The 25,124-nt window shown below is 44.9% G+C and overlaps 2 protein-coding genes across 4 annotated transcripts in view; one reads left to right on the forward strand and one right to left on the reverse strand.

Annotated features, from left to right (window-relative positions):
• The window catches only part of STXBP1 (syntaxin binding protein 1), a 67,119-nt gene extending 57,837 nt beyond the window's left edge, over positions 1 to 9,282 (forward strand). Inside the window, exon 19 of one of the 2 annotated variants that reach the window (XM_075324227.1) lies at positions 8,023 to 9,282. In XM_075324227.1, the coding sequence (XP_075180342.1) occupies positions 8,023 to 8,105 (83 nt within the window). In that variant the 3' untranslated portion in view covers positions 8,106 to 9,282. The remainder of the gene's footprint in view (positions 1 to 8,022) is intronic. The other variant, XM_075324226.1, reaches the window with a different exon arrangement.
• A 5,349-nt stretch (positions 9,283 to 14,631) lies between these two features.
• The window catches only part of PRICKLE3 (prickle planar cell polarity protein 3), a 40,307-nt gene continuing 29,814 nt past the window's right edge, over positions 14,632 to 25,124 (reverse strand). Inside the window, exons 3-8 of one of the 2 annotated variants that reach the window (XM_075322856.1) lie at positions 19,127 to 19,307; positions 18,938 to 19,051; positions 18,046 to 18,186; positions 17,710 to 17,913; positions 17,432 to 17,618; positions 14,632 to 16,891 (exon numbers count right to left, since the gene is read on the reverse strand). In XM_075322856.1, coding sequence (XP_075178971.1) covers positions 16,203 to 16,891; positions 17,432 to 17,618; positions 17,710 to 17,913; positions 18,046 to 18,186; positions 18,938 to 19,051; positions 19,127 to 19,307 — 1,516 coding nt within the window. In that variant the 3' untranslated portion in view covers positions 14,632 to 16,202. Of the gene's footprint in view, positions 16,892 to 17,431; positions 17,619 to 17,709; positions 17,932 to 18,045; positions 18,187 to 18,937; positions 19,052 to 19,126; positions 19,308 to 25,124 lie in introns of both variants that reach the window. The other variant, XM_075322855.1, reaches the window with a different exon arrangement.

Below are 25,124 nucleotides of genomic sequence, written 5' to 3' on the forward strand. Positions count from 1 at the left end.
ATAAAAATGTTCAGGCATGTCGAAATCAAACATACCCAATCCATCTTCCCTTGACATTTAAGGGAATTTTTTGTGGTCCCCAAAAAAATTATCAGGCATGTTAAAATTGAACATGCCCGATCCATCTTCCCTTGACATTTAGGAGAAATGTTTTGTGGTCCCTATAAAAACGATCAGGCATGTTGATATCGAACATGTCATATCCATCTTTGTTTGATATTTAGCGGAAATTTATGTACTCGCCCTAAAAGTGATCAGGCATGTTGAAATCCAACATGCCCGATCCAGCTTCCCTTGATATTTAAGGGAAATTTTTTTTGTGGTCCCCATAAAAATCATCAGGCATGTTGAAATCGAACATGCCCAACCCATCTTTTTGTGGTCCCAAAAAAATGATCAGGCATCTTGATATCGAACATGCCCGATCCATCTTCCCTTGACATTTAGGGGAAATGGACCTCCACAGATCAGCAGGACAAATTACGTTAGGTACCTCATATCATGACCCAGCAATGGGACCTCCGCCACTTATTTTGTGGAACCGATAGGCCCCCAAAAATTATTTTCGTCTCTCCCCATTTCATAGGACAGGATTGGGGTCCCCTTCCTGCCTAAATCCATTACTCTTCCATCTCCATCTTTCCATCCCTTCTTTCATCCTTTTCCAAACGGGACAAACATTTTCAAGCATTTTGCTCAGCCAGCGGTTCACTTGTCGGCCCCCCCACAAACAATCTCTGTAAGTTTTTACTGTACAGTGGGGTCGGATGCAGCTCCCCCCAAAATATACCCATTACCACTGGCTGCATGAAGTCATGTTTTCACCAAACAAGGCAAGGAACGCTCGCTCTTAACCTGCTATGGCAGAGAAGGGGTTAATGTCCGAGTTGTCCGTACGAGACCAATCTAAAATGCGCCTGTCACCTGCGCGGATATGGAGGAAACGGAATCGGACCGGCGCCAAATTTTCATTCTTTAATAAGGACGGATGACATCGTCCATAATTAAGAATTTGGCTTCTATTGTCCCCCGTGTGCGGTGACGGATGCATTTTGATTGGTCCCCATTATCGTAAACCAGTCCGAATGTCACCTTTACTTACGCAACCCATCCGTCTATTTTTCGGCTAATACTTCAATCTGGTTTCCCCCCCAAAAAAAGATAACCGTAATCCCCGAGGGAGGAATTATTCCCAAATTTTGCCCAAAAAGGTGCCAGTCTCCTGGTTTGTATTATCATTGCCTCATTTACCCAGTGACATCTGTCCCATTAACCCCTTCTCTCCACGGGGAGGTGGCAGGTATCGGGCCTCAACTCACGCAAGTCACTTTTTAAGTTTTCCGCTCGTTCACGGGATCTGTGCATGTCATGGATTCCACGTCAGCAAGCATTGAATATTGAGGGGTGGTAGTGGTGGCGGTGGTTGGTTTGACAAAAAAAATGTATATATTTTATGGGGGGAATTGGGTGGGATATCCATTGCATGCTGGGAAGGCTGTTATAAAGGGGCGAGAATGTTCACCTAGGTATATAGCTTGTATATGATGCTGTCAGACACACTTAGAACATGCAAAATGATCTATTCCGGAAAAAGTTTGGGTCTTTGTAAGAAGCCCCCTATACCCATAAATGTTTGGGTAAGATTCCCCCCATACCCATAAATGTTTGGGTAAGATTCCCCGCATACCCATAAGTTTGGGTAAAATGCCCCCCATACCCATAGAAGTTTGGGTAAGATGCCCCCCATACCCATAAATGTTTAGGTAAGATTCCCCCCATACCCATAAAAGTTTGGGTAAGATTCCCCCAATACACATAAATGTTTAGGTAAGATTCCCCCCATACCCATAAAAGTTTAGGTAAGATTTCCCCCATACCCATAAACGTTTGGGTAAGATGCCCCCCATACCCATAAATGTTTAGGTAAGATTCCCCCCATACCCATAAAAGTTTGGGTAAGATTCCCCCCATACCCATAAAAGTTTGGGTAAGATGCCCCCCATACCCATAAATGTTTAGGTAAGATGCCCCCCATACCCATAAATGTTTAGGTAAGATTCCCCCCATACCCGTAAAAGTTTAGGTGTGATTACCCCATACCCATAAAAGTTTAGGTGTGATTACCCCCATATCCATAAAAGTTTAGGTGTGATTCCCCCATACCCATAAATGTTTAGGTAAGATTCCCCCCATACCCGTAAAAGTTTAGGTGTGATTACCCCCATACCCATAAAAGTTTAAGTGTGATTACCCCCATACCCATAAAAGTTTAGGTGTGATTACCCCCATACCCATAAATGTTTAGGTAAGATTCCCCCCATACCCATAAACGTTTGGGCAATATACCCCCCATACCCATAAAAGTTTGGGTAAGATTCCCCCCATACCCGTAAAAGTTTGGGTAAGATGCCCCCCATACCCATAAAAGTTTGGGTAAGATTCCCCCATACCCGTAAATGTTTGGGTAAGATGCCCTCCATACCCATAAAGGTTTGGGTAAGATTCCCCCCATACCCGTAAGCGTTTAGGTAAGATGCCCCCCATATCCATAAAAGTTTAGGTAAGATTTCCCCCATAAAAGTTTAGGTAAGATGCCCCCCATACCCGTAAAAGTTTGGGTAAGATTCCCCCCATACCCGTAAAAGTTTGGGTAAGATGCCCCCCATACCCATAAAAGTTTAGGTAAGATGCCCCCCATACCCATAAATGTTTAGGTAAGATTCCCCCCATACCCATAAATGTTTAGGTAAGATTCCCCCCCATACCCATAAAAGTTTGGGTAAGATGCCCCCCATACCCATAAAAGTTTGGGTAAGATTCCCCCCATACCCGTAAAAGTTTGGGTAAGATTCCCCCCATACCCATAAAAGTTTGGGTAAGATTCCCCCCATACCCATAAAAGTTTGGGTAAGATTCCCCCCATACCCATAAAAGTTTGGGTAAGATGCCCTCCATACCCATAAAAGTTTGGGTAAGATGCCCCCCATACCCATAAAAGTTTGGGTAAGATGCCCCCATATCCATAAAAGTTTGGGTAAGATGCCCCCCATACCCACAAAAAGTTTGGGTAAGATGCCCCCCATACCCATAAAAGTTTGGGTAAGATGCCCCCCATACCCATAAAAGTTTGGGTAAGATTCCCCCCATACCCATAAAAGTTTGGGTAAGATTCCCCCCATACCCATAAAAGTTTGGGTAAGATGCCCTCCATACCCATAAAAGTTTGGGTAAGATGCCCCCATATCCATAAAAGTTTGGGTAAGATGCCCCCATATCCATAAAAGTTTGGGTAAGATGCCCCCCATACCCACAAAAAGTTTGGGTAAGATGCCCCCCATACCCATAAAAGTTTGGGTAAGATGCCCCCCATACCCACAGAAAGTTTGGGTAAGATGCCCCCCATACCCATAAAAGTTTGGGTAAAATTCCCCCCATACCCATAAAAGTTTGGGTAAGAGCCTCTCATGCAAGTATGTCTATAGTGGTGAAGAAGATCCATTAATAATAATAATAATAATAATAATAATAATAATAATAATAAAAATAATAATAATAATATCCATTAATGTACTATGGGCACTGCAATTCTTTACAGGGAACACGACCTCACAAAATCAGGTTTTTGTGTTTATATATTTTTCTTTTTACATTTTCTATATTTTTTTATATCATGATCTTTATTAAAAAATTAAAAAAATTTATTGCAATTTTCACACTGACCACTAGGGCTTTTATTTAGACTCTAATTTCTTGTCGTTTCAAGAAACAACACATGTACATTAGCAGCAATGAACAGATATTGACGCATCTAATGAGTGTGTGCAAAGGTCATTGTGAGGGTTTTTTTTATATCACGATCTTTATTAAAAAATAAAAAAAATTGCAATTTTAACACTGGCCACTAGGGCTTTTATTTAGACTCTAATTTCCTGTTATTTCAGGAAACAACACATGTACATTAGCAGCAATGAACAGATATTGACGCATCCAATGAGCATGTGCAAAGGTCATTGAGAGTTTTTTTATATCACGAACTTTATTAAAAAATAAAAAAAAATTGCAATTTTCACACTGGCCACTAGGGCTTTTTTTAGACTCTAATTTCCTGTTGTTTTTGGAAACAGCACTTGCACATTAGCAGCAAGGAACAGACCCTATCTTGTGTATTGACGCATTTAATGAGCTTGTGCAAAGGCTATTGTGAAAGCGGGTCAGCTGTGACATCCCCTATTGTAATAGGTGGATCTTGTTTTATCACTTGTGTATAGGTGTTGTGATACTAGTCACTACTTTATGGATAGTATAGACAGAAGGGTAGTCAGGGAACCCGCGGTCTGGTAACAGGAGGACACGTATGATTATAAGGGGTAAAACAGGGGCGTAGTTAGGTTACAATCTGAGGGTCAGAATACCAGGAGAGCACGTAGAAGATATAGGGAAAAAGCAGAGATGTGGTCAGGTAACGGTCCAGTGTCAAAGGCAGGAGATTACGACAGGAACAAGGAGCAGGAAGAGAGAAGTTAAATAACAGTCTGGGGTCAGAAAACCAACATCAGAGCACAGGCATGAACACAGGCCAACAGCACAACAACAGAACCAGAAAAAACAACTGGCAAGGTTCTGGAGGCGCATGCTCAGTAAAGTAGCAGAGCAATCACCAGGAAGGTAGAACAGTTGAGTAATCAGCACCTCCCAGAATCAGCCTGGAATCCTGTGTAGTAAACCAAGCTGCCAGTTCAGTACCAAAGGAAGGTGCTGCAGAGCATCTCCTAAGGAAAGATGCTCTGCACAGGGGAATAGTGACACTGCGAAGTCTGTAAGCTCCGCAGAGAGTCTGCAGGTGTTACCTGTTATTGTAATCCTTCCTCTGCTGATATCAAGCCTGCTGAAGATTCTTCTGTATAATATAGTCCTAGTGGTCAAATTGCAAAATTAATATTTTTATTTATTATTAAAGATCATGATATAAAAAAATAATGGTAAAAAATAAAAAACATGTAACACAAAAACCTGATTTAAACAATAGGTTATTCCCTTTGAGGGCTCATCCAAATGGAAAATGACAGAGCTCAGGGTCCTAAAAGGGTTGTCTCATCTGGGTATGCCAGTTGGATATGCTATAAATGTCCCACCATTAGGACCTGCATCAATTTTGAGAACATGGGCCTGGCACACTGTGTGGAATACAAAAGGTTTGTGTCCAACTCAGTTTCTCCAGCAAGTTTTGGAGTTTTCATAGAAATAAATAGAGAGTGACGCACATTGGCAACCACCTCTCTATGCCATACAGCATGTGCTAGAGCCCTTTCTCGAGATAAATGGGACATTTTTGGGCATAAATCCTTACATAGTCCATGTGCTGCTGTAAAGTGCCTCCAGATTTCAATATAACCTGATGCCACATCTGAAGGCATACTGCATTACCCCATGGCGGTCCCTAAGCAACATATTTCGGATCCATACAACACCAACTTGCAATGTGTCCATGAGCATGAGCCCTTAGAGGTAGTTTGTACCCAGTTAATGAAATTTGAATATATGATTGAGGAAACCTTTTATTGATGATTTAATAATGGTAAAATTGAGTCCTAAGTGAGTCTGACACATACTATATTATAGTGACCAGTGATCTTTAGTTTTGAACTATGGTATCCCTTATTAATGTCTAGAGTGGGGTACCATCATAGTATTGATAATGTGTTGGGTTCAGCTATATAATAATGTATGTTTAAAAAAAAAAACCCTAATTGGCTGGATTGGTACTGTGCTAATACCACAGAAGGAGAAAAGTGGCTGGCTAATTAATCAAATAAATAGTAAATGGGCAGAGAACCCCTTATAAGTTTATATAAGTGATGAAAATCTAAAGACAGTTACCCATTTAGCTCTTAATTGGGGTTATAACAAGTCGATCGGTTCGTTTAAGGCCCTAATAGGGCATGAACATTTGTGTACATGGACAGATGTGCTGCCAACAACGATTATTTTATAGGCCGCATTAGGCTGTGAGTAGCAGTCCAGTACAGACCCAGCTCTTCCTGACTAAAGTCATCACTGTCAGTCACCAGTGAGAGAGGCGAGGCATGCAAACCCAGTGGGTGAAATGGTACACTGAACCTCTTGGTCACACCCAGGGTACACAGAACCTCTTAGTCACACCAAGAGTGCACTGGACGTCTTGGTCACACCCTGGGTGCACTAAACCTCTTGGTCATAACCAGGGTGCACTGAACGTCTTGGTCACACCCAGAGTGCACTGGACGTCTTGGTCATACCCAGGGTGCACTGAACCTCTTGGTCACACCCAGGGTGCACATGCACTGGACGTCTTGGTCCCACCCTGGGTGCACTGAACCTCTTGGTCACACCCAGAGTGCACTGGACGTCTTGGTCCCACCCTGGGTGCACTGAACCTCTTGGTCACACCCAGAGTGCACTGGACGTCTTGGTCACACCCTGGGTGCACTGAACCTCTTGGTCACACCCAGAGTGCACTGGACGTCTTGGTCACACCCTGGGTGCACTGAACCTCTTGGTCACACCCAGAGTGCACTGGACGTCTTGGTCACACCCTGGGTGCACTGAACCTCTTGGTCACACCCTGGGTGCACTGAACCTCTTGGTCACACCTTGGATGCACTGAACCTCCTGGTCATACCCAAAGTGCTCTCAGAACCCTAATTAGCATATTTGATTAAACTCCTGTTTTCTGCAGCTTGAAGGGCGCGATTAAAGCATTAAATGTTTTTATAGGGCTATTTCCTTATATGCTTAGTTTATACTGCCTGTTTGGACTGACAGACCCCATTTAAGTAACCTTACAGGGAAAATGGTTTAGTTAAAAAAAAATCCAAGTTTTTGGATCAGCCATACCTTTTGTGATATTAACCAGTCTTCAGCTGGCCATACTCTTGAGATAATTGTTGGCCGAACGTTGGATTGGTGGACAGCTAGCTCTTCCGACTCCCCCATACACATTAGCCTTTGACTTGGCTCAGCTCTCATGTGTTGTCAATGAAGAGAGGAGCAACCTATCTCCTGTGAAAACAAAATGATTGCCTTTGACATTCTAATGGCCCGCACCTTTTCTGTCCCACGTTGAAGAGTCGGGAGGCCACCCAATAGATACACTTATTCACATTGGACTAATGTTGGCTGAACTTGTGGATATTGACAGGTCCACATGACAGTCTAATGTGTGTGGGGGACCCTGACATGGATAGTCGAGAGGCCACCATATTCATCAGATGGTCTGTTGCTCCCAATAGGGACCCTTATTCACATTGGACTAATGTTGGCTGGACTTTTGGATATTGACAGGTCCACATGGCAGTCAAATGTGTGTTGGGAACGGGAGGCCACCATATACATCAGATGGTCTTCTGGTCCCAGTAGGAACCCTCATTCACATTGGACTAATGTCGGCCAAACGTTTGGATATTGACAGGAGCACATTGCTGTCTAATGTGTGTGGGGGGCCCTGACATGGAAAGTCAAGAGGCCACCATATACATCAGATGGTCTGCTGGTCCCAATAGGGATCTTCAATCACATTGGACTAATGTCGGCCAAACGTTTGGATATTGACAGGTCCACATAGCAGTTTAATGTGTATGGGAGAACCTGACAGAGGGTGTCGGGAGATAAGGATCCAGCGTGTCTTATTTAGGATTGCCAATCCTTTTTTTCTCCAAGAGATAAGCTATCATCAGAGCGGTGGCTCTTTGAGCGGACACAAGAGCGTTTGCCCAAGCGAGTTCTCCAGTGCATGAGAGAGTCAGACGAGATAGCTGGCAACCAAATTGTTCATCCGACAGCTATCTAAAGTGTATGGGGGGCTTTAGGCCAACTTTGATCCATTGTATTTGGGGGCCTTTAGATTAGGTGGCTCCTTTACCACCACTGTCCAGGATGTCCTCTCCTCACACGTCGGGGTGGCCTAGTATAACATCAGCAGAAGTCTCTCTTGCTCTATACTTACTTGTGTTTCCCTCTCTTTCTTCTCACCTTATTCTGTTGCAGGTTCCACCCATGTCCTCACCCCTCAGAAACTCCTGGACACCCTGAAGAGATTGAATAAGACAGACGATGAAATCAGCAGTTAGGTTTCCCCCCTTAAACTCCCCAAACTGTCATAGCTTTCCCCCCCGATTTCGTCTTAACCGTTCCTGGCCCATCCAAGCTGTTGAGGATCAGTCTTCTTCGGTTCTTTGCCCCCACCAGCAAAAAGGGAGTCCCCTTCCACTTTCCCCAGCCCTACCCTTCTTCTAAACCAATCCTAATTTTTTTTTGGGCCTTTGAACGAGGCTTCTTAACATTAAGGCATGGATGTACTTTTGGCCATTTTGTACTCCACCAAACCCCGCCCCATGCATTGTGGAGGTTGTATCTGTTCGTTCTGGACTTGTAATGACACCAGTGAATTCTGACTCTTGTATTTTTGGATTTTTTGCTTAATTTTAATGCATTACATCTAGGGTCTGTATGTGTACTCGTGTCGCCTACCGCGCCCGATTCGCAACCACGACCCTTCTCGATATGTACTGCAACATATTCCAGCTTCCATTAATGTCTTTTATGCAGTTACCCACAATGCACTTTGCTCTTATTTTCCGCTAGACAGGCAGATGGGCACTGCAAGGTTTCTAAATCCTGTAGAACTAGCCCATCTACACCGTCTAGCAGAAATTTCCATTTGTCCCAAGTGATCTTTCCCGACCCTCGACCCCACCGACCGATTTGTTATCCGTTGAGGAAATGCGTGTATCTGTATTTGAGTGAGCTTGTCCTGCCCCAATTCTTGGAAATGAATGCTTGCATCCTTATTGTGTGTAGCAACCTAAATGTCCAATGTTCGGTTTCCGTCCTCTATATATAATATACAAAAAAAGAGAAAAAAAAGAGATATTTATGTTTCTAGATAGAAGGGGTGAGGCTAAGGCCTGGACTTCGACTTTAATTTATTCTCACTAACTTATGTATTCCATGTAAATAATATCCAGGAATGAAACGCCCATGAGGGGCCGTGTAGAAGTGTCCGTGTTGTGAAGGGTAATACAGTGTGTGATACTATACTCGCTCACGCCACGCTTCTTATAGAACATCCCTACAAGTTTTATTCCTCCTGCGTAGATCGTAGAGTGACGGGCAAGAGAAAGGAGATAAAACGCACGACCGCACCCTCAGCCTCACTCCTCACTTTCCTGTAATATTTGTTCTGTGATACAGTTTGTCCTTTTTGCCTGCAAATAATAAAGAGATTTTAAAAAGCATGAAAAATAATGTCTCAGTAATAACGGATGTAAAATGACAAGGTAGACGAGTCCGGCGTTGCCTTTGGCTGGCTCTTCCTTGAGCTGCTGCAGGTGATTGAAAGTTTTCTCCTGAACCTATACAATCACCTGCCGTGGCGCTCAGAAGAGCCGGCAAGGAGCGGCGCTGGGAGGAGCCATCAAGGAGCGACGCTCGGAAAAGCCGTCAAGGTGCGGCGCTGGGAAGAGCCGTCAAGGAGTGGCGCTGGGTAGAGTCGTCAAGGAACGGCGCTGGGAAGAGCCGGCAAGGAGTGGCGCTGGGTAGAGTCGGCAAGGAACGGCGCTGGGAAGAGCCGGCAAGGAGCGGCGCTGGTAAGAGCCGTCAAGGAGCGGCGCTGGGATGAGCCGCCAAGGAGCGGCGCTGGGTAGAGTCGGCAAGGAGCGGCACTGGGTAGAGTCGGCAAGGAGCGGCACTGGATAGAGTCGTCAAGGAGTGGCACTGGGTAGAGTCGTCAAGGAGCGGCACTGGATAGAGTCGGCAAGGAGCGGCGCTGGGATGAGCCGTCAAGGAGCGGCACTGGGTAGAGTCAGCAAGGAGCGGCACTGGGTAGAGTCGTCAAGTAGCAGTGTTGGGAAGAGCCGGCAAGGAACGGCGCTGGGAAGAGCCAAGGATCGGCGCTGGGAAGGGCCGGAAAGAAGCGGCGCCTCCCAGCTACAATCGGGCTGCCAGGTTGTGATTCATGGGGCCCACAGATTGAACCAGGAATCGGATGACAGGTTCCCTTTAAGGTTCAGCCATGTTAAAATAGATGATAGATAGATATGAGATACAAAGAGTCTTTAAGACGATCACACAATATTGTTGAAAAGTTTTCTTCTTCGTGGGAGGAATTGTTTGGGCAATATACATTAATTATGGGCGAACTGAAAATCTATCACAGATAATCTGAACTTGATAAGAGAGTGGTTTAGTCAAAGATGTGGACTTTTGGAGAAGTTTCACTGTAGATAGATAGATAGATAGATAGATACATAGAGGGATAGATAGATAGATAGATAGATAGAGGGATAGATAGAGGGATAGATAGATAGATAGATAGAGGGATAGATAGAGGGATAGATAGATAGATAGATAGATAGATAGATAGAGGGATAGATAGATAGATAGATAGATAGATAGATAGACAGATAGAGAGATAGATAGATAGATAGATAGATAGATAGATAGATAGATAGATAGATAGATAGATAGATAGATAGAGGGATAGATAGATAGATACAGTCAGGGCCAGAAATATTTGGACAGTGACACAAGTTTTGTTATTTTAGCTGTTTACAAAAACATGTTCAGAAATACAATTATATATATAATATGGGCTGAAAGTGCACACTCCCAGCTGCAATATGAGCGTTTTCACATCCAAATCGGAGAAAGGGTTTAGGAATCATAGCTCTGTAATGCATAGCCTCCTCTTTTTCAAGGGACCAAAAGTAATTGGACAAGGGACTCTAAGGGCTGCAATTAACTTTGAAGGCGTCTCCCTCATTAACCTGTAATCAATGAAGTAGTTAAAAGGTCTGGGGTTGATTACAGGTGTGTGGTTTTGCATTTGGAAGCTGTTGCTGTGACCAGACAACATGCGGTCTAAGGAACTCTCAATTGAGGTGAAGCAGAACATCCTGAGGCTGAAAAAAAAAAAAAATCCATCAGAGAGATAGCAGACATGCTTGGAGTAGCAAAATCAACAGTCGGATACATTCTGAGAAAAAAGGAATTGACTGGTGAGCTTGGGAACTCAAAAAGGCCTGGGCGTCCACGGATGACAACAGTGGTGGATGATCGCCGCATACTTTCTTTGGTGAAGAAGAACCCGTTCACAACATCAACTGAAGTCCAGAACACTCTCAGTGAAGTAGGTGTATCTGTCTCTAAGTCAACAGTAAAGAGAAGACTCCATGAAAGTAAATACAAAGGGTTCACATCTAGATGCAAACCATTCATCAATTCCAAAAATAGACAGGCCAGAGTTACATTTGCTGAAAAACACCTCATGAAGCCAGCTCAGTTCTGGAAAAGTATTCTATGGACAGATGAGACCAAGATCAACCTGTACCAGAATGATGGGAAGAAAAAAGTTTGGAGAAGAAAGGGAACGGCACATGATCCAAGGCACACCACATCCTCTGTAAAACATGGTGGAGGCAACGTGATGGCATGGGCATGCATGGCTTTCAATGGCACTGGGTCACTTGTGTTTATTGATGACATAACAGCAGACAAGAGTAGCCGGATGAATGCTGAAGTGTACCGGGATATACTTTCAGCCCAGATTCAGCCAAATGCCGCAAAGTTGATCGGACGGCGCTTCATAGTACAGATGGACAATGACCCCAAGCATACAGCCAAAGCTACCCAGGCGTTCATGAGTGCAAAAAAGTGGAACATTCTGCAATGGCCAAGTCAATCACCAGATCTTAACCCAATTGAGCATGCATTTCACTTGCTCAAATCCAGACTTAAGACGGAAAGACCCACAAACAAGCAAGACCTGAAGGCTGCGGCTGTAAAGGCCTGGCAAAGCATTAAGAAGGAGGAAACCCAGCGTTTGGTGATGTCCATGGGTTCCAGACTTAAGGCAGTGATTGCCTCCAAAGGATTCGCAACAAAATATTGAAAATAAAAATATTTTGTTTGGGTTTGGTTTATTTGTCCAATTACTTTTGACCTCCTAAAATGTGGAGTGTTTGTAAAGAAATGTGACAATTCCTACAATTTCTATCAGATATTTTTGTTCAAACCTTCAAATTAAACGTTACAATCTGCACTTGAATTCTGTTGTAGAGGTTTCATTTCAAATCCAATGTGGTGGCATGCAGAGCCCAACTCGCGAAAATTGTGTCACTGTCCAAAGATTTCTGGACCTAACTGTAGATAGATAATGTCAGGCTTCCACCAGGGGGCGCAGAAGCTGAATGAAGATGGAACGCCAAAGAGAAGTTAGATAAAAGCCCACAAGAGGGTGCAAGCACCAGAAAGAGTAGTCAGCAAGCCTAAGTCTAAACCGGGATGTCACGTCAATACAGGGGGGGAGCAAGCAAGCCATAAACAGGTGGAAGCAAAAAGGGTCAGGAGCCGAGAAGTCACGTCAAAAGCCAAACGGGAAGCAGAGCCGAGGTCAGGAAACGTTACCAAGGTCAGAGGCCGGGATAGAAAGTAAGTACAAAGAGGGGAAGGAGACCAAGACACAAAACGGGACAGGGGTCTGGTAGACAGGGTGGAGAAACAATACAAGGGAATGGATGTCAGGGATAGGAAATCTGGGTTAGCGGGACAGATCAGGGCTAACTCACAATAACAAGTTGTGCACACTGGCGGCGTTCCAGAGGAATCCACACCATAATAAAGCGGTGTGAGCCCCGGAACGAGGCACAACCGAGCAGACCCCTCTCACCAGACTTAACCCCATTAGCATCCTGCTATAGTCATGACAGATAAAGATACAGATAGATAGGAAGAGATAGAGAGATAAATAGAGGGATAGATAGATAGAGGGATAGATAGAGATAGAGGGATAGATAGATAGATAGATAGATAGATAGATAGATAGATAGAGAGATAGATAGATAGAGGGATAGATAGATAGATAGATAGAGGGATAGATAGTTAGATAGATAGATAGAGGGATAGATAGATAGAGGGAAGGATAGAGGGATAGATAGAGGGATAGATAGAGAGATAGATAGATAGAGATAGGTGGATAGAGGGATAGATAGATAGATAGATAGATAGAGGGATAGATAGAGATAGATGGATAGAGGGATAGACAGATAGATAGATAGATAGATAGAGAGATAGATGGATAGATAGATGGATAGATAGATATATAGAGAGATAGATAGAGATAGATGGATAGAGGGATAGACAGATAGATAGATAGATAGATAGAGGGATAGATGGATAGATAGATGGATAGATAGATATATAGAGAGATAGATAGAGAGATAGATAGAGAGATAGATAGATAGAGAGATAGATAGATGGATAGAGGGATAGATAGACAGATAGATAGATAGATGGATAGAGGGATAGATAGATAGATAGATAGATAGATAGATAGATAGATAGATAGATAGATAGATGGATAGAGGGATAGATAGATAGATAGATAGATAGATAGATAGATAGAGGGATAGATAGATAGATAGATAGATAGAGGGATAGATAGATAGATAGATAGAGGGATAGATAGATAGATAGAGAGATAGAGGGATAGATAGATAGATAGATGGATAGAGGGATAGATAGATAGATAGATAGATAGATAGAGGGATAGAGGGATAGATAGATAGATAGATAGATAGATGGATAGATAGACAGATAGATAGATAGATGGATAGAGGGATAGATAGATAGATAGATAGATAGATAGATAGATGGATAGAGGGATAGATAGATAGATAGAGGGATAGAGGGATAGATAGATAGATAGATAGATAGATAGATAGAGGGATAGATAGATAGATAGAGGGATAGATAGAGGGATAGATAGATAGATAGATAGATAGATAGATAGATAGATAGATAGATAGATAGATAGAGGGATAGATAGAGGGATAGATAGAGGGATAGATAGATAGATAGAGGGATAGATAGAGGGATAGATAGATAGATAGATAGATAGATAGATAGATAGATAGATAGATAGATAGATAGATAGAGGGATAGATAGAGGGATAGATAGATAGAGGGATAGATAGCGAGATAGATAGAGGGATAGATAAACATCTGTAACATGTCAATTTCTCCTGCGGGTACACTGAGTTTTATGTGCAATTTTACCCATAGAATTGCATTAGATCCACAGGGAAAAAAGCACAACTCATTGTGTGAACTTAGCCTTAGGTTATGTTCACACAGAGGTTTTTTTATGTGGATTTTTCAGGCTGTCAAATCCACATCAAACAGCAAAATATGAAGACAGAAAAAGCTTTTTTGGTGTGGAAAGTTTTTCTGATTCAATTCATTCAGTAGTCACATCTGAATTTTTTTTTTTCAAAGATTGATGTTTTTTCTTATACAGGATAAATAAAGCAGCATTCTGCATTATTGGTGTATTTTCCCGTTGACATGAATAGGAAGATTATTAACATATTCTTAAGGCTGCAAAACATCAAGAAAGGGAAAAAAGGCTTAAAAAACCCTCATCATGAAAAACTAGTTAAAGTAAAAAAGGAATATTTCCTGAAAAACCTGTAGGATTTTTCCACCTCCATAAACTCCGTGTAGATTTACTGTGCACAATATATAAGAATTGCTCTTTAACCCTTGTGTATCTGACAAATGTTAGATATTTTTATTGCCCATGTCAACACATCACAACAATGAACAATATCACGATATATTCTAGTGCAAATTGGGACACAAGAAAAGCAGGTACAACAAAAATGAAATGTAAAAATGGATCGCTTTCACATTTTAGCCTTTGAACCAGGTATAAAAGAGGTGTAAACTTAGCCTTTTCTATCAAACTGGGCAGATCGTACGGAATCATATATTAAATATGGTCCATTGTGACATAGTACAACTGGCCGCTGTTGTCCCCATTGCTTATTCTGCTGAGCAGCTCCTTGTGGGAGGGACTTCAGTATGATTGACAGCTCTTCTCTTAGGCATCAACATGTCTCCACCAATGGAATATGTCATCGGTGGTGGTCCAACACCTGGCACCCCCATGCTTCATGTCTACTGGGAGCACTCAACATACAGACCCCAAACACTTTAGCTTCATACAGTATTAGCCGTTTTTGGGTGCTACAGCTCAGCTTACGGAAGTTGAGCTACAATAACCAAGAAGGACAACTACACAGTGTATAACTGTAGCACCGGCGTCACTGCAGAGTCACCAACTTACCAAAACCCCACCGGGTGGCGTCCTCCCCCACACTCCCCTGGTCATCCACGTGTGTTGCTGCCTCCTTCCCCTCCCAGGCCCTATACATGCTGCACAGGGCTCCCAGGAGTTCACCTAAGACACGCGCGCGCACACCAGCCCTTCCCTTAAAGGGCCTCTGTGCTATTTCCAGGAAATGCCTATGGCTGAGAGGCGCAGTGTATTTAAGGCATCCTCCCATTAGGGGAGGTGCCTGCCCAATGCTTCTAGTTAGTCAGTGTTTCAGTCTGCTACCTAACTAGTTGTCAAGTCCTGAGCTCCTGTCCTGTTATCCCTGTGTCCGTGTCCAGTACCTGCCTGCCCATACCTGTCTGCCCCTGCCTTGCCCACCTGTCCATCCTGCCTCAGTCACCCTGCTTGTATCCGTCTATTCCTGAGTCCGTCACCTGCCATGGGGTTCAGTAACCACAGTTCCGGTCAAAGCATCGGGAGTGATGCCTGGCATCTGCCTTGCGGTGGGCACTTATTTAAGCCCCTCCCGCTAAGGGGTAAGCCCAGGGTCCCTACTGCAGTCCAGTGGGTCCACTAATCCCTCTCACTGCCCCTACACCGGCTGCAAGCGTTACAATGACCTATGATGTTTCCGTTCATAGTTTATGTACTTCCAGCCACCGTGGCACCATGAAGTAGCTGATTAGTGGGGGTACCGGTTGTTAGAATCCCCTTGATCTAGTACTGATGACCTATTCTATGAATAAATCATCAATATACCAATCCTAGACAATCGCTAAGCTTTGTTTCTGATTGGACATCCACTTTAGAAGATGCTTCAAAACTTTTAGGTAAGGGGTATGGCCTTGATTAGTTCTTTACATAGAACTTGGCAGGTAAGTGATTCTATCTATCCTGAATCTCTCCCACTTGTACGGCAAATACTGTTTCTACATCAATGATGACCGTCAATTCTCTTAAGGTTCCAGTCAGTTTTTGCATCAAAAAAACATGTTTGAGTTTAGAAGGTCACATTGGTGGCATATAATGGCCAAGATCCACATATGGTTCAAGACAGGTTGCAATTCTTGTCTTTCTTCTTTGGTGTCGGAGGAGGTTTGGGAATTATAGGATGTCCTGGAGGCCTCATAAAAGCAGGCAAAGGAATGGGTTCTCCTAAAAAATATCCATCCTCCTCGTCATCTGAAGAAGAAGATGATGTAGATGAAAACGACGGACAAGTGATATGTATGGGTTCCTTCAGTTCTGTACTAAGGGGAATTTTAAAGGTGACTCGAGGGCCGGTTCGATTCTGATTCCTGAGGTCGGGCAGAGAACGTCTTTGAGAACAATCGCGGGAGAATTCGCGAGGCGGTCCTCTTAGGCTGGAGTGTATGGACCTTGGAGGAGTTATATAGGAGTTACAATGATTGGGTGTCCTAGACTGGTCAATCATGGACATGGTTCTTCTTCCTCCTCCCATCCTTCTTTCTTCAAAATTTTCTCCCTCTGGTTCTATGTTGGTAGATGTGCCAATATCTCTTGTTTCTTTGCGTGGAGATACATCAGACTGTGCCGGGCTGATAGAGCGCTCACTGTTTGTGCGCGGCAGACTGCATGCTCTGGAGCAATAAATTTGCCCATGACGTGGTAAGAATGGCCTGCCCAGAAGAGATGACCCACACCTATCGCAACAGAAGCAGCGTTCAGATGCATGCCAGTGCTGTCCTCCATGTGAAAGCTGTCCTTCATCGACACCTGGGGGCAAAAACACCATTAGTTTGTGGAAGAACCTTACAAATCCTAGAGATGCCCCCTTCTGCCCATGGAGATGCCCTCTTCTGCTCAAACAGATGCCTTCTCCTCAAACGGATGCCTTAACCTCAAGCAGATGCCATCTTCTGCTCAAGCAGATGCCATCTTCTGCTGAAACAGATGCCTTCTTCTGCTCAAGGAGATCCAACTGATACATCCGAGCATCAAACTGCTCTTAACGAGGACTCGAGCATGGTCCATAATCACTAATTGTTATGCCATATGAGCACTACAACCAGTCAACAGCCACTGATGGGCTGCTGAGTCTGAGGGAAGTGTTAGCGCTGGAGACCATCTCTGACAATGTCACATGAGCTCTGGCAGACATAGTGCTGATATTACTGGAACAGCGCCGCTTCGGGAGATGAGTATAAGGGTTTTTTTTATGTTTATATGGATCTCTGCTGCATGTAATATAGTCTTTTCTAAATAATGGACAACCCCTTTAAGGACTTTATTTACAGTAGAATTTTTTCTTCTCACCTATGATCTCACCGCAGCTGTCACAGTACTGTGCGTAGAGTCTCTCATAGCAGGCAGAGCAGTATGGCCGCTTATCTTTCATAACATGGCGCTGTCCTATAACCGAACATTCACACTCAAAGCAGGAGAAGTGCCTGGTGTGCCAATGGTAACCCTCAGCCTGTGTGCACTCCACCGAGAAGATGATCTAGAAGACCAAATATTAAAAAACAAGAGAAAAATGCTGAACTATTACTCATGAAATAAGGAAAGTAATTGGCGGATGAGGGTACACTCACCTCATCACATGCCAAGCATCGTGGTCGCTGAAGTTCCGCATGGTGCCGGCCGCAGTAGACTTGTCCTCCATGGTAGAAGTAGATGAGATCGCAAAGTAGCTCCGAGCACTGGCTACAGGAGAAACACTGAGGATGCCAGCAAGACCCTAGTCCTGCTCTGGATGCAAATACCGCCACATCACCGAAACCAATTTGGTGTCCACACTGCACAATGATGGGGTTCTGTTATTGTATGATTGTTAGTTTTTTGGTAGAATTAGGCAATCAACCAAGTCATCAACTAGGTGAGACAGATTATCCATCCAGATCCAAGTTATGACTTATGTATCTTCTTACCTTCTGGCAGACTGTGCCACCCATGGTTCTGGAGACCGGGCGTACAGACCCACGACCCAGATTTTCGAGTCTCCGTTTCTGGCCGAAGAGCATAAGTAACTCCTCTTCTTCTTCTCCCTGCAAAGAGCAGCAGTACCGGGCCTGGAACAGAACCGGCTTAACTAACAACCGTACTAGACCTGGCACAGAACAAACAGCAGCACTGGGTCCGCCACCGAACCATTCAAGGAGTAACATGAGAAGAAAGGAGCAAAGCATGAAATACTTGGAGAACCCTAGATCTATAGTGAAAGGCTCAAAGGAAGAATCTCTAGGATGGGTTTTATACAGAATGGGAAATACTGTGACCCAGTGGCAGATTATGGTTCCTGTATCTCATAGATCTGGTGATCAACATATTGAACCATGTGGTGGCCAAACAAGGAATTGGAGAATCCGAAACACTCCCATCAAATCACATTCTTTTTGCCTACATGTCCAGCCAAATTAAGTATCGTCCGCATAGACCTAGGTCATGCCTATGGTCAACGTGTAGCAGTTCAACTTTCATTGACTTCCACTACACTACCATTTTTCCTCTTGAGGTCAGATGTCCATGCTATGGACTTCTGTAGATGAACCATGTTGGATTTTGGAGGCTTTTAGGTCAATACAAGAGGACAATGAAAGGTCCACGCTTGACGTGAACACTAACAAAGCTCCATTAGATCTACCTCTCAGACTCTCAATAGCATTAATGACCAACCTTTCCACCTCCCTGAAGATTACAATGTTTTTTTAGGCTAAGCATTATTTTAGAATTTACTATATAAAATGCTGGCTAATATTGGTAATAAGAAAGAGAAAGAAGAAAGGATTTCAGGATTTATCTAGTCCTCAACCATTCTCTTACCTCACAGTCATGTGGAGGTAGCTGACGTAAGAGTTGCCGTAGTCTGTATCTTTCTCCCATACTCTGCACATATGGGACTTTGTCCTCTGGAAGACATCTGAAATATTGGTGCACCTGAGATAAAATCCCATTTTAGTAACTGGGATGATGTATTTTAGCAACAAATAATACTGTGAGTATAAGTGATACCTGCTCAGGGTTTAGTCCAGGAGGCACCCATGCATATTTCTCAAAGGCTGAGTCAGCACTGCTTTCTCCTGAAGATAAACGATTTGCTCCTACCATTTGGCATAGCGATCTCTCTAGTTCCTGAGGAGACGTGGCGCTCCCATGATCTTCCCATGGACAGTGACAATGTTGGCAGATCTTCCTGAAATAAAAAGTAATACGAAAAGAAGTCAGACGAAGTGGATTGTGGTAGGAAGAGAATAACAGTAGAAATTGGCTGCATCACAGCAAGATAGCAAGTGGGGGTGAGTATTACTAGCTATATATGCAATAACAAGGGTCACAGAGAAGCAACTACGGTAGGAAGCTCCATCCTATACTGCTGTGGTAAAGATGGAAGCAATTTGAGTTGATGTGGTCCTTTTGATTGTGTTATGGGTATTCAGGTCAGGGCTGCTGAGGGCACAGACCCAGAGACCGAGTAGGGAGTTGGTGTGAGGCATTTTTATTTGGTCATTCTTGCACAATGTAGTGCCTTGAATACATCGTAATAGGAAAAGAAGTTAGATGAAGTGAACTGTGGTAGGAAGAGATGGACAGTAGAAACTGGCTGCATTACAGCAAGCTAGCAAGTGGGGGTGAGTATTACTAGCTATATATGCAATAGAAAGGGTCACAGAGAAGCTACTAGGAAGCTCCATACTATATTGCTGTGGTAAGGATGGAAGCAATTTGAGGTGATGTGATCCTTTTGATTGTGTTGTGGGTATTCGGGTGAGGGCTGCTGAGGGCACAGACCAGGATATTGAGTAGGGAGTTGGTGTGAGGCATTTTTATTTGGTCATTCTTGCACAATGTAGTCCCTTGAATACCTCATAATAGGAAAAGAAGTCAGATGAAGTGAATTGCGGTAGGAAGAGATGGACAGTAGAAACTGGCTGCATTACAGCAAGCTAGCAAGTGGGGGTGAGTTTTACTAGCTATATATGCAATAGAAAGGGTCACAGATAAGCAACTAGGAAGCTCCATACTATATTGCTGTGGTAAGTGTGACGTCCTGGAAAAAACAGATAGTCACAAATAGGCCCTTGCATAACACCTTCCCTCATTAGGAAACACACAGCCAACCAGTAAACCCTAGTCACCCCCCTTAGGGACAGAGAGACACACCAGTGGGCGTGACCAGGCGGCTGGAACACGCCCACCCAGGGGTCCAGATAGCCCGGGGGCGGGAAAACAGTGAGTCAAGTGCAGTTTGTCTTAGAGTTCAGTTTGGAGAGGAGTGTGGGCTGGAGCTAGGGGTAGCTCCAGCAGTGAAGTCCAACTTGAACGGTGCCAGGGTAGGAGCACTGGTTCCTTGGCTAGGAGGTAGACGGTGGTCTCCGTCAGCAGGAGACGGGAAGTCGGCTCGGTGGAACCGAGGTGGACTGGGACAGGGTTGGAGCCCGCCGGTACCGACACAGGGAACCAACCCGGAAACCGTAGCACAAAGGGGGGTACTCGGACCCTGAATCCAGGAATCAGAAACAAGTGGAACTGGTTAATTGACCGATTGAGGCCAGGACTAGAGGTCCTGTCCCACCCAAAGTCCCTCATAGAAGACAACAGCCCACCGATTAGGGATAAGAGGTCACCGCAAAGTCCCATAGATCCCACGGGCCAGCGTCTGCGGGCACGGCTCCTTAGGCCACATCCAGCCGAGAGCGGACTCCTACGTTTCAAACTGGGAAGTCTTTTCTACTTAAACAGTGCAGGAAAAGGATAGAGACCACCAGTCGGGTGGGGGGATCCCGAATGCAACTGGCCACGGCACCGGCCACCAACACCTTGGTTTACCAGAGACTTGCGTGTTTTACTAATAGTGAGTACACCAACACCCCCTGCGGTCATCAACCCTCCTGCACCAGAGTCACCGGGGCCACCAACCCTGCCCACGGAGGGGTTAACAACTTGCTGCACAACATCTCCCCCGGGTGCCCTGTAACAGCAGCGGTGGTGTCCCACCTCACCACACACCGTGGGTGGCGTCACGAACCTATTACGGCCTAGCCCGTATATCTACGTCCCCATTTTATTCAGCGTGTCCGCGAGACCCCCGGGTCCGGAGACCCTCAAGCCACCACCTCTGAAGGTCCGGATACGAGCAGCGACCGGCTGCTGGCACGGGGACGGCACGTAAGGATGGAAGCAATTTGAGATGATGTGATCCTTTTGATTGTGTTGTGGGTATTCGGGTGAGGGCTGTTGAGGGCACAGACCAGGAGATCGAGTAGGGAGTTGGTGTAAGGCATTTTTATTTTGGTCAGTAATCCCTTGAACACATCGTCACTTCTAGGTTCATCCTGATATGCTATTTTGATGTCCCGTCCCCTAAAGCAGCTCCCTTTGCAAATTAGCTGCACCAAAAAGACTGTCGAGCACAGAAGAGATTGTTATTGCAGAAAATTAACTGCAAAAAGGAAAGACTCATCCAAGAGTAAGAAATGCTGTGCTGGTAAATCCACGTTATTAGCCACTTATACCTACTTTGCATTTCCAGGCGATGTAGTTTCCTAGAACTTTGGACGACACTAGGTCACAGAGCCAAGTCAATGGAAAATAAGTTGTTTTAGGAACTTTGAGGAATGTGACACATCAATAGCGATGCATGGTGTGAGATTAGCCTGGCATTGTCCTGACGCCTAGAAATGAAGAAAATGTGTCCACCATACAAAAAATATAGGATGGTAAAATAAAGACTTTGCATTATGCAGCTTTAGGCCTACGGGACATGTTCATTTCTAGTAAAGGACTGACTAAAGGTTTCTGGCTGTGAACCAGGAGGTCATGGGTTGCATAGACTGGCAGGTTGTGGTGCTCTGCTAGGAGGAGTTCTAGCTACCATCAACGTAGGCCCAGGTAGACCATCACCCGAGGATAAGTTTGCCCAATGCCAAACTATAATGGACCTTGCATGGAGGAGCTGATAAAAGAGATTGGTTTGGCACCAAAGGGCTGAATTTGGATGGTCCTAGAAAACCCGCAACTAGCCGGTATGATTGTTAATCTAGGGCTTGTCCATTGACTGTGGTGGTACACTTCGAGCCAGACTGGCTTATCTCCTGTGGAAGGCTTGGTAGGTTAGGCCGATATGGGTATGTCCATTTCAGGAGGTGGTGGGCTTGAGGTTGGAATGAGAGGCTGTGGTGTTTTCAGTGAGAGGTACCATCCATCATGGGCGGAGGAGGGGACGCTGCGCTCACCCACTGCTCGGGTCCGGCTGCTGCTGCTGTTGCTCGGTGGCTCGAGCGGTGGGCCGGATCCCGGGGACTCGAGCGTCGTTCCTCGCCCGTGAGTGAAAAGGGGGAATGTTTGTGGTTTAGGGATATTGTCCGTGACGCCACCCACGGTTGTGGTGAGGTTGGTGACACCACCGCTGCTCTGGACGGGGATCCCGGGAGCGGTGACAGGGAGCAGCTTAGATGTTGGTTCTCCCCTCCGTGGGTAGGGGGTTGGTTGTCCCGGGGCCCGGTGATGGGGTAGAGATGGATGGCAGGCGGGTTACGGGGCCTGGTAAGGTGCAGGGTCGCAGGGGCAGCGCTGTGCCGCACGGCACGGTGGTACTCACTCAGCCAGTAACGAATACAAAGTCTTCGGTAAAACAAACGGCTGGATGGACGGGTCCCACAGATGGCTGCGGTGTTTCTCCTCCCGGCAGGTTGATGGTGACTGCCTTTCCCTGCACCTGTGTAATGTCTACGGTTCCAATGGCTTCCCACCGGTAACCCGCTCCCCAGCTTGGGTGGGTGCTGAAGGAGCCCCTTTTGCCCGCAGGCTCTGGCCCTGGGAACTGTAGCCTTGGCGGTGACTGTGTTTCCCTTTTCGGTTTGAGCTGTTGCCTTCAATCGGGTCTTGACTGCTGGGAAACCCTGGAGGTTCCCGTCGCTAACGGATTTGACCGGTTTTACGGCGACTCCTAGCCTGGTCGGAGTCCGTAGGCCCTGCCGAATGGTGCTGGCTTCTCTTTGCTCCCCGATCCGGTACCGCCGGGCCACCGCCCGTCTACGGTCCTTACAGTTTGCTCCAATTAGCCTCTCCTGCAGACGGTCACCACCGTCTGCCAACCTTGCTGTTTGTGCCCAGGCCACACACCCGGTCACGGTCAGTCTCCTCCACTGCCACTTTCCTCTTCCAAACCCAATCTCTAACTGACTCCTTTTCCCGCCTCCAGGACTGTGAACTCCTCGGTGCGCGGGACCAACCGCCTGGCCCACCCCCTGGTGTGGAGATCAGCCCCTGGAGGAAGGCAACAAGGATTTTGAGTTTGGCTTCGGTGTGCCTAACCGGGATGTGGGGTGTGTTGGTGTAGTACCTGTGATGACCTGGCTTGTCCAGGGCACCACAGTGTCACCTAGCAAGGCCTGGAGGAGGACAGTGAGCCTTCAAAGGGACAACTTGTTTGGTTCTGGGGAGGACTTTCCAGAAAGTGTTGAGATAGGATATGAAACCTGTATGGCCGGGAAGGGCTGTAATTCAGACTGAGGGTCTATCAAGGTAGAAGGGATTGGTAGATTGGTTGACATGTGGCTTCCAGGGTGTCCTGGAAGGATCAGTTAAGTCATAGAAGAGTTGGTTAATGTCTCTCAGGAATAGGGTGGGTGCGGGAACGACCCTCTATCTGTGAAATTGACCCAAAGTTATACTGTGCGATGCAAATTGTGGATTCCTAAGATCTGCGTGACAGCGTTAAGACCTCAGTTTTTTTATACATTCGCTATCTATGATATTTTTACTGATAGGTCACAGACCCATTAAAATCAATGTGCCTATTTATGTATCTTTTTTCCCCCTGTACCAATTGTCCGCCTAAAGAAAAGACATGTCCAACTTCTATTTGGGTTGTGTGGATCAAACTTGCCAATACAAGTTATAGTACCTGTGAAAAAGAAATGGATAACACATATCCTCCATGTACTGTCTATATTTTACTGCATTTTTTTCTTTTACTGAGAAAAACAGATGCAACAAGAAGTGTAAACACTGATTCACAGACCAAATAGGTCACACTGGAAAGTAATCAGTCCGATTTTCATGTACTAATTTTGATAGTTATGGTCAAAAATGCTGCCACCCTTGAAATTGTTCCAGAAAATAAAGTATTTCTCAGAGAAAATTATTACAATTACACCTTTCTTTCGTGTGTATTGGAACAAAAACAAATGGAGAAAAGAAAGGCAAATTGGACAGAATTTCAGACGAAACTCCCAAAATGGGCCGGACAAAATTGTTGAACCCCTCAACTTAATATTTGGTTGCACACCCTTTACCCATTGGAATAAATAACTGCAATCAGTCGCTTCCTATAACCATCCACAAGCTTCTTACTCCTCTCATCTGGAATTTTGGACTCTTTATAAATTTTTCCAGGTCTCATATTTGAAGGCGTCTTCTCCCAACAGCATTTTAAGATCTCTCCACAGGTGTCAATGGGATTTAGATCCGGACTCATTGCTGACACTTCACTTTGTTTTCATCCATTTCTGGGGGCTTCTTGAAGTCTGTTTGGGGTCACTGTACTTCTGGAAGACCCATGACCAAGGACACACACCTAGCTTTCTGAAATCGGGCAGTAGATTGGGACCCAAAATCCTTTGGTAGTCTTCAGATTTCATGATGCCTTGTACACAGTCAAAGCACCCAGTGCAAGAGGCAGCAAAACAGCTCCAAAACATCTCTGACCTCTACCATGTGTGACTGTAGGTACTATGCTCTTTTCTTTGTAGGCCTCATTCCATTGTCAGTAAACAGTAGAATGATGCGCTTTATCAAAAAGCTCTATCTTGGTCTCATCTGTACACAAGATGCTTTCCCAGAAGGATTTTGGTTACTCACATACATTTTGGCAAACTGCAGTTGAGCTTTTTTATGTTTCTGTGTCAGCAATGGGGTCCGCCGTGACTGTTATGGCTCCCATAAGTGCTTTGTTCTGATTTTGTCTTTCTACCCCAGACCTTAGTGACCTTTCTCTGCCCATTCCCCT

The sequence above is a fragment of the Anomaloglossus baeobatrachus genome, chromosome 9 (genome assembly GCF_048569485.1).
Source record: "Anomaloglossus baeobatrachus isolate aAnoBae1 chromosome 9, aAnoBae1.hap1, whole genome shotgun sequence".
Classification (NCBI taxonomy): domain Eukaryota; kingdom Metazoa; phylum Chordata; class Amphibia; order Anura; family Aromobatidae; genus Anomaloglossus; species Anomaloglossus baeobatrachus.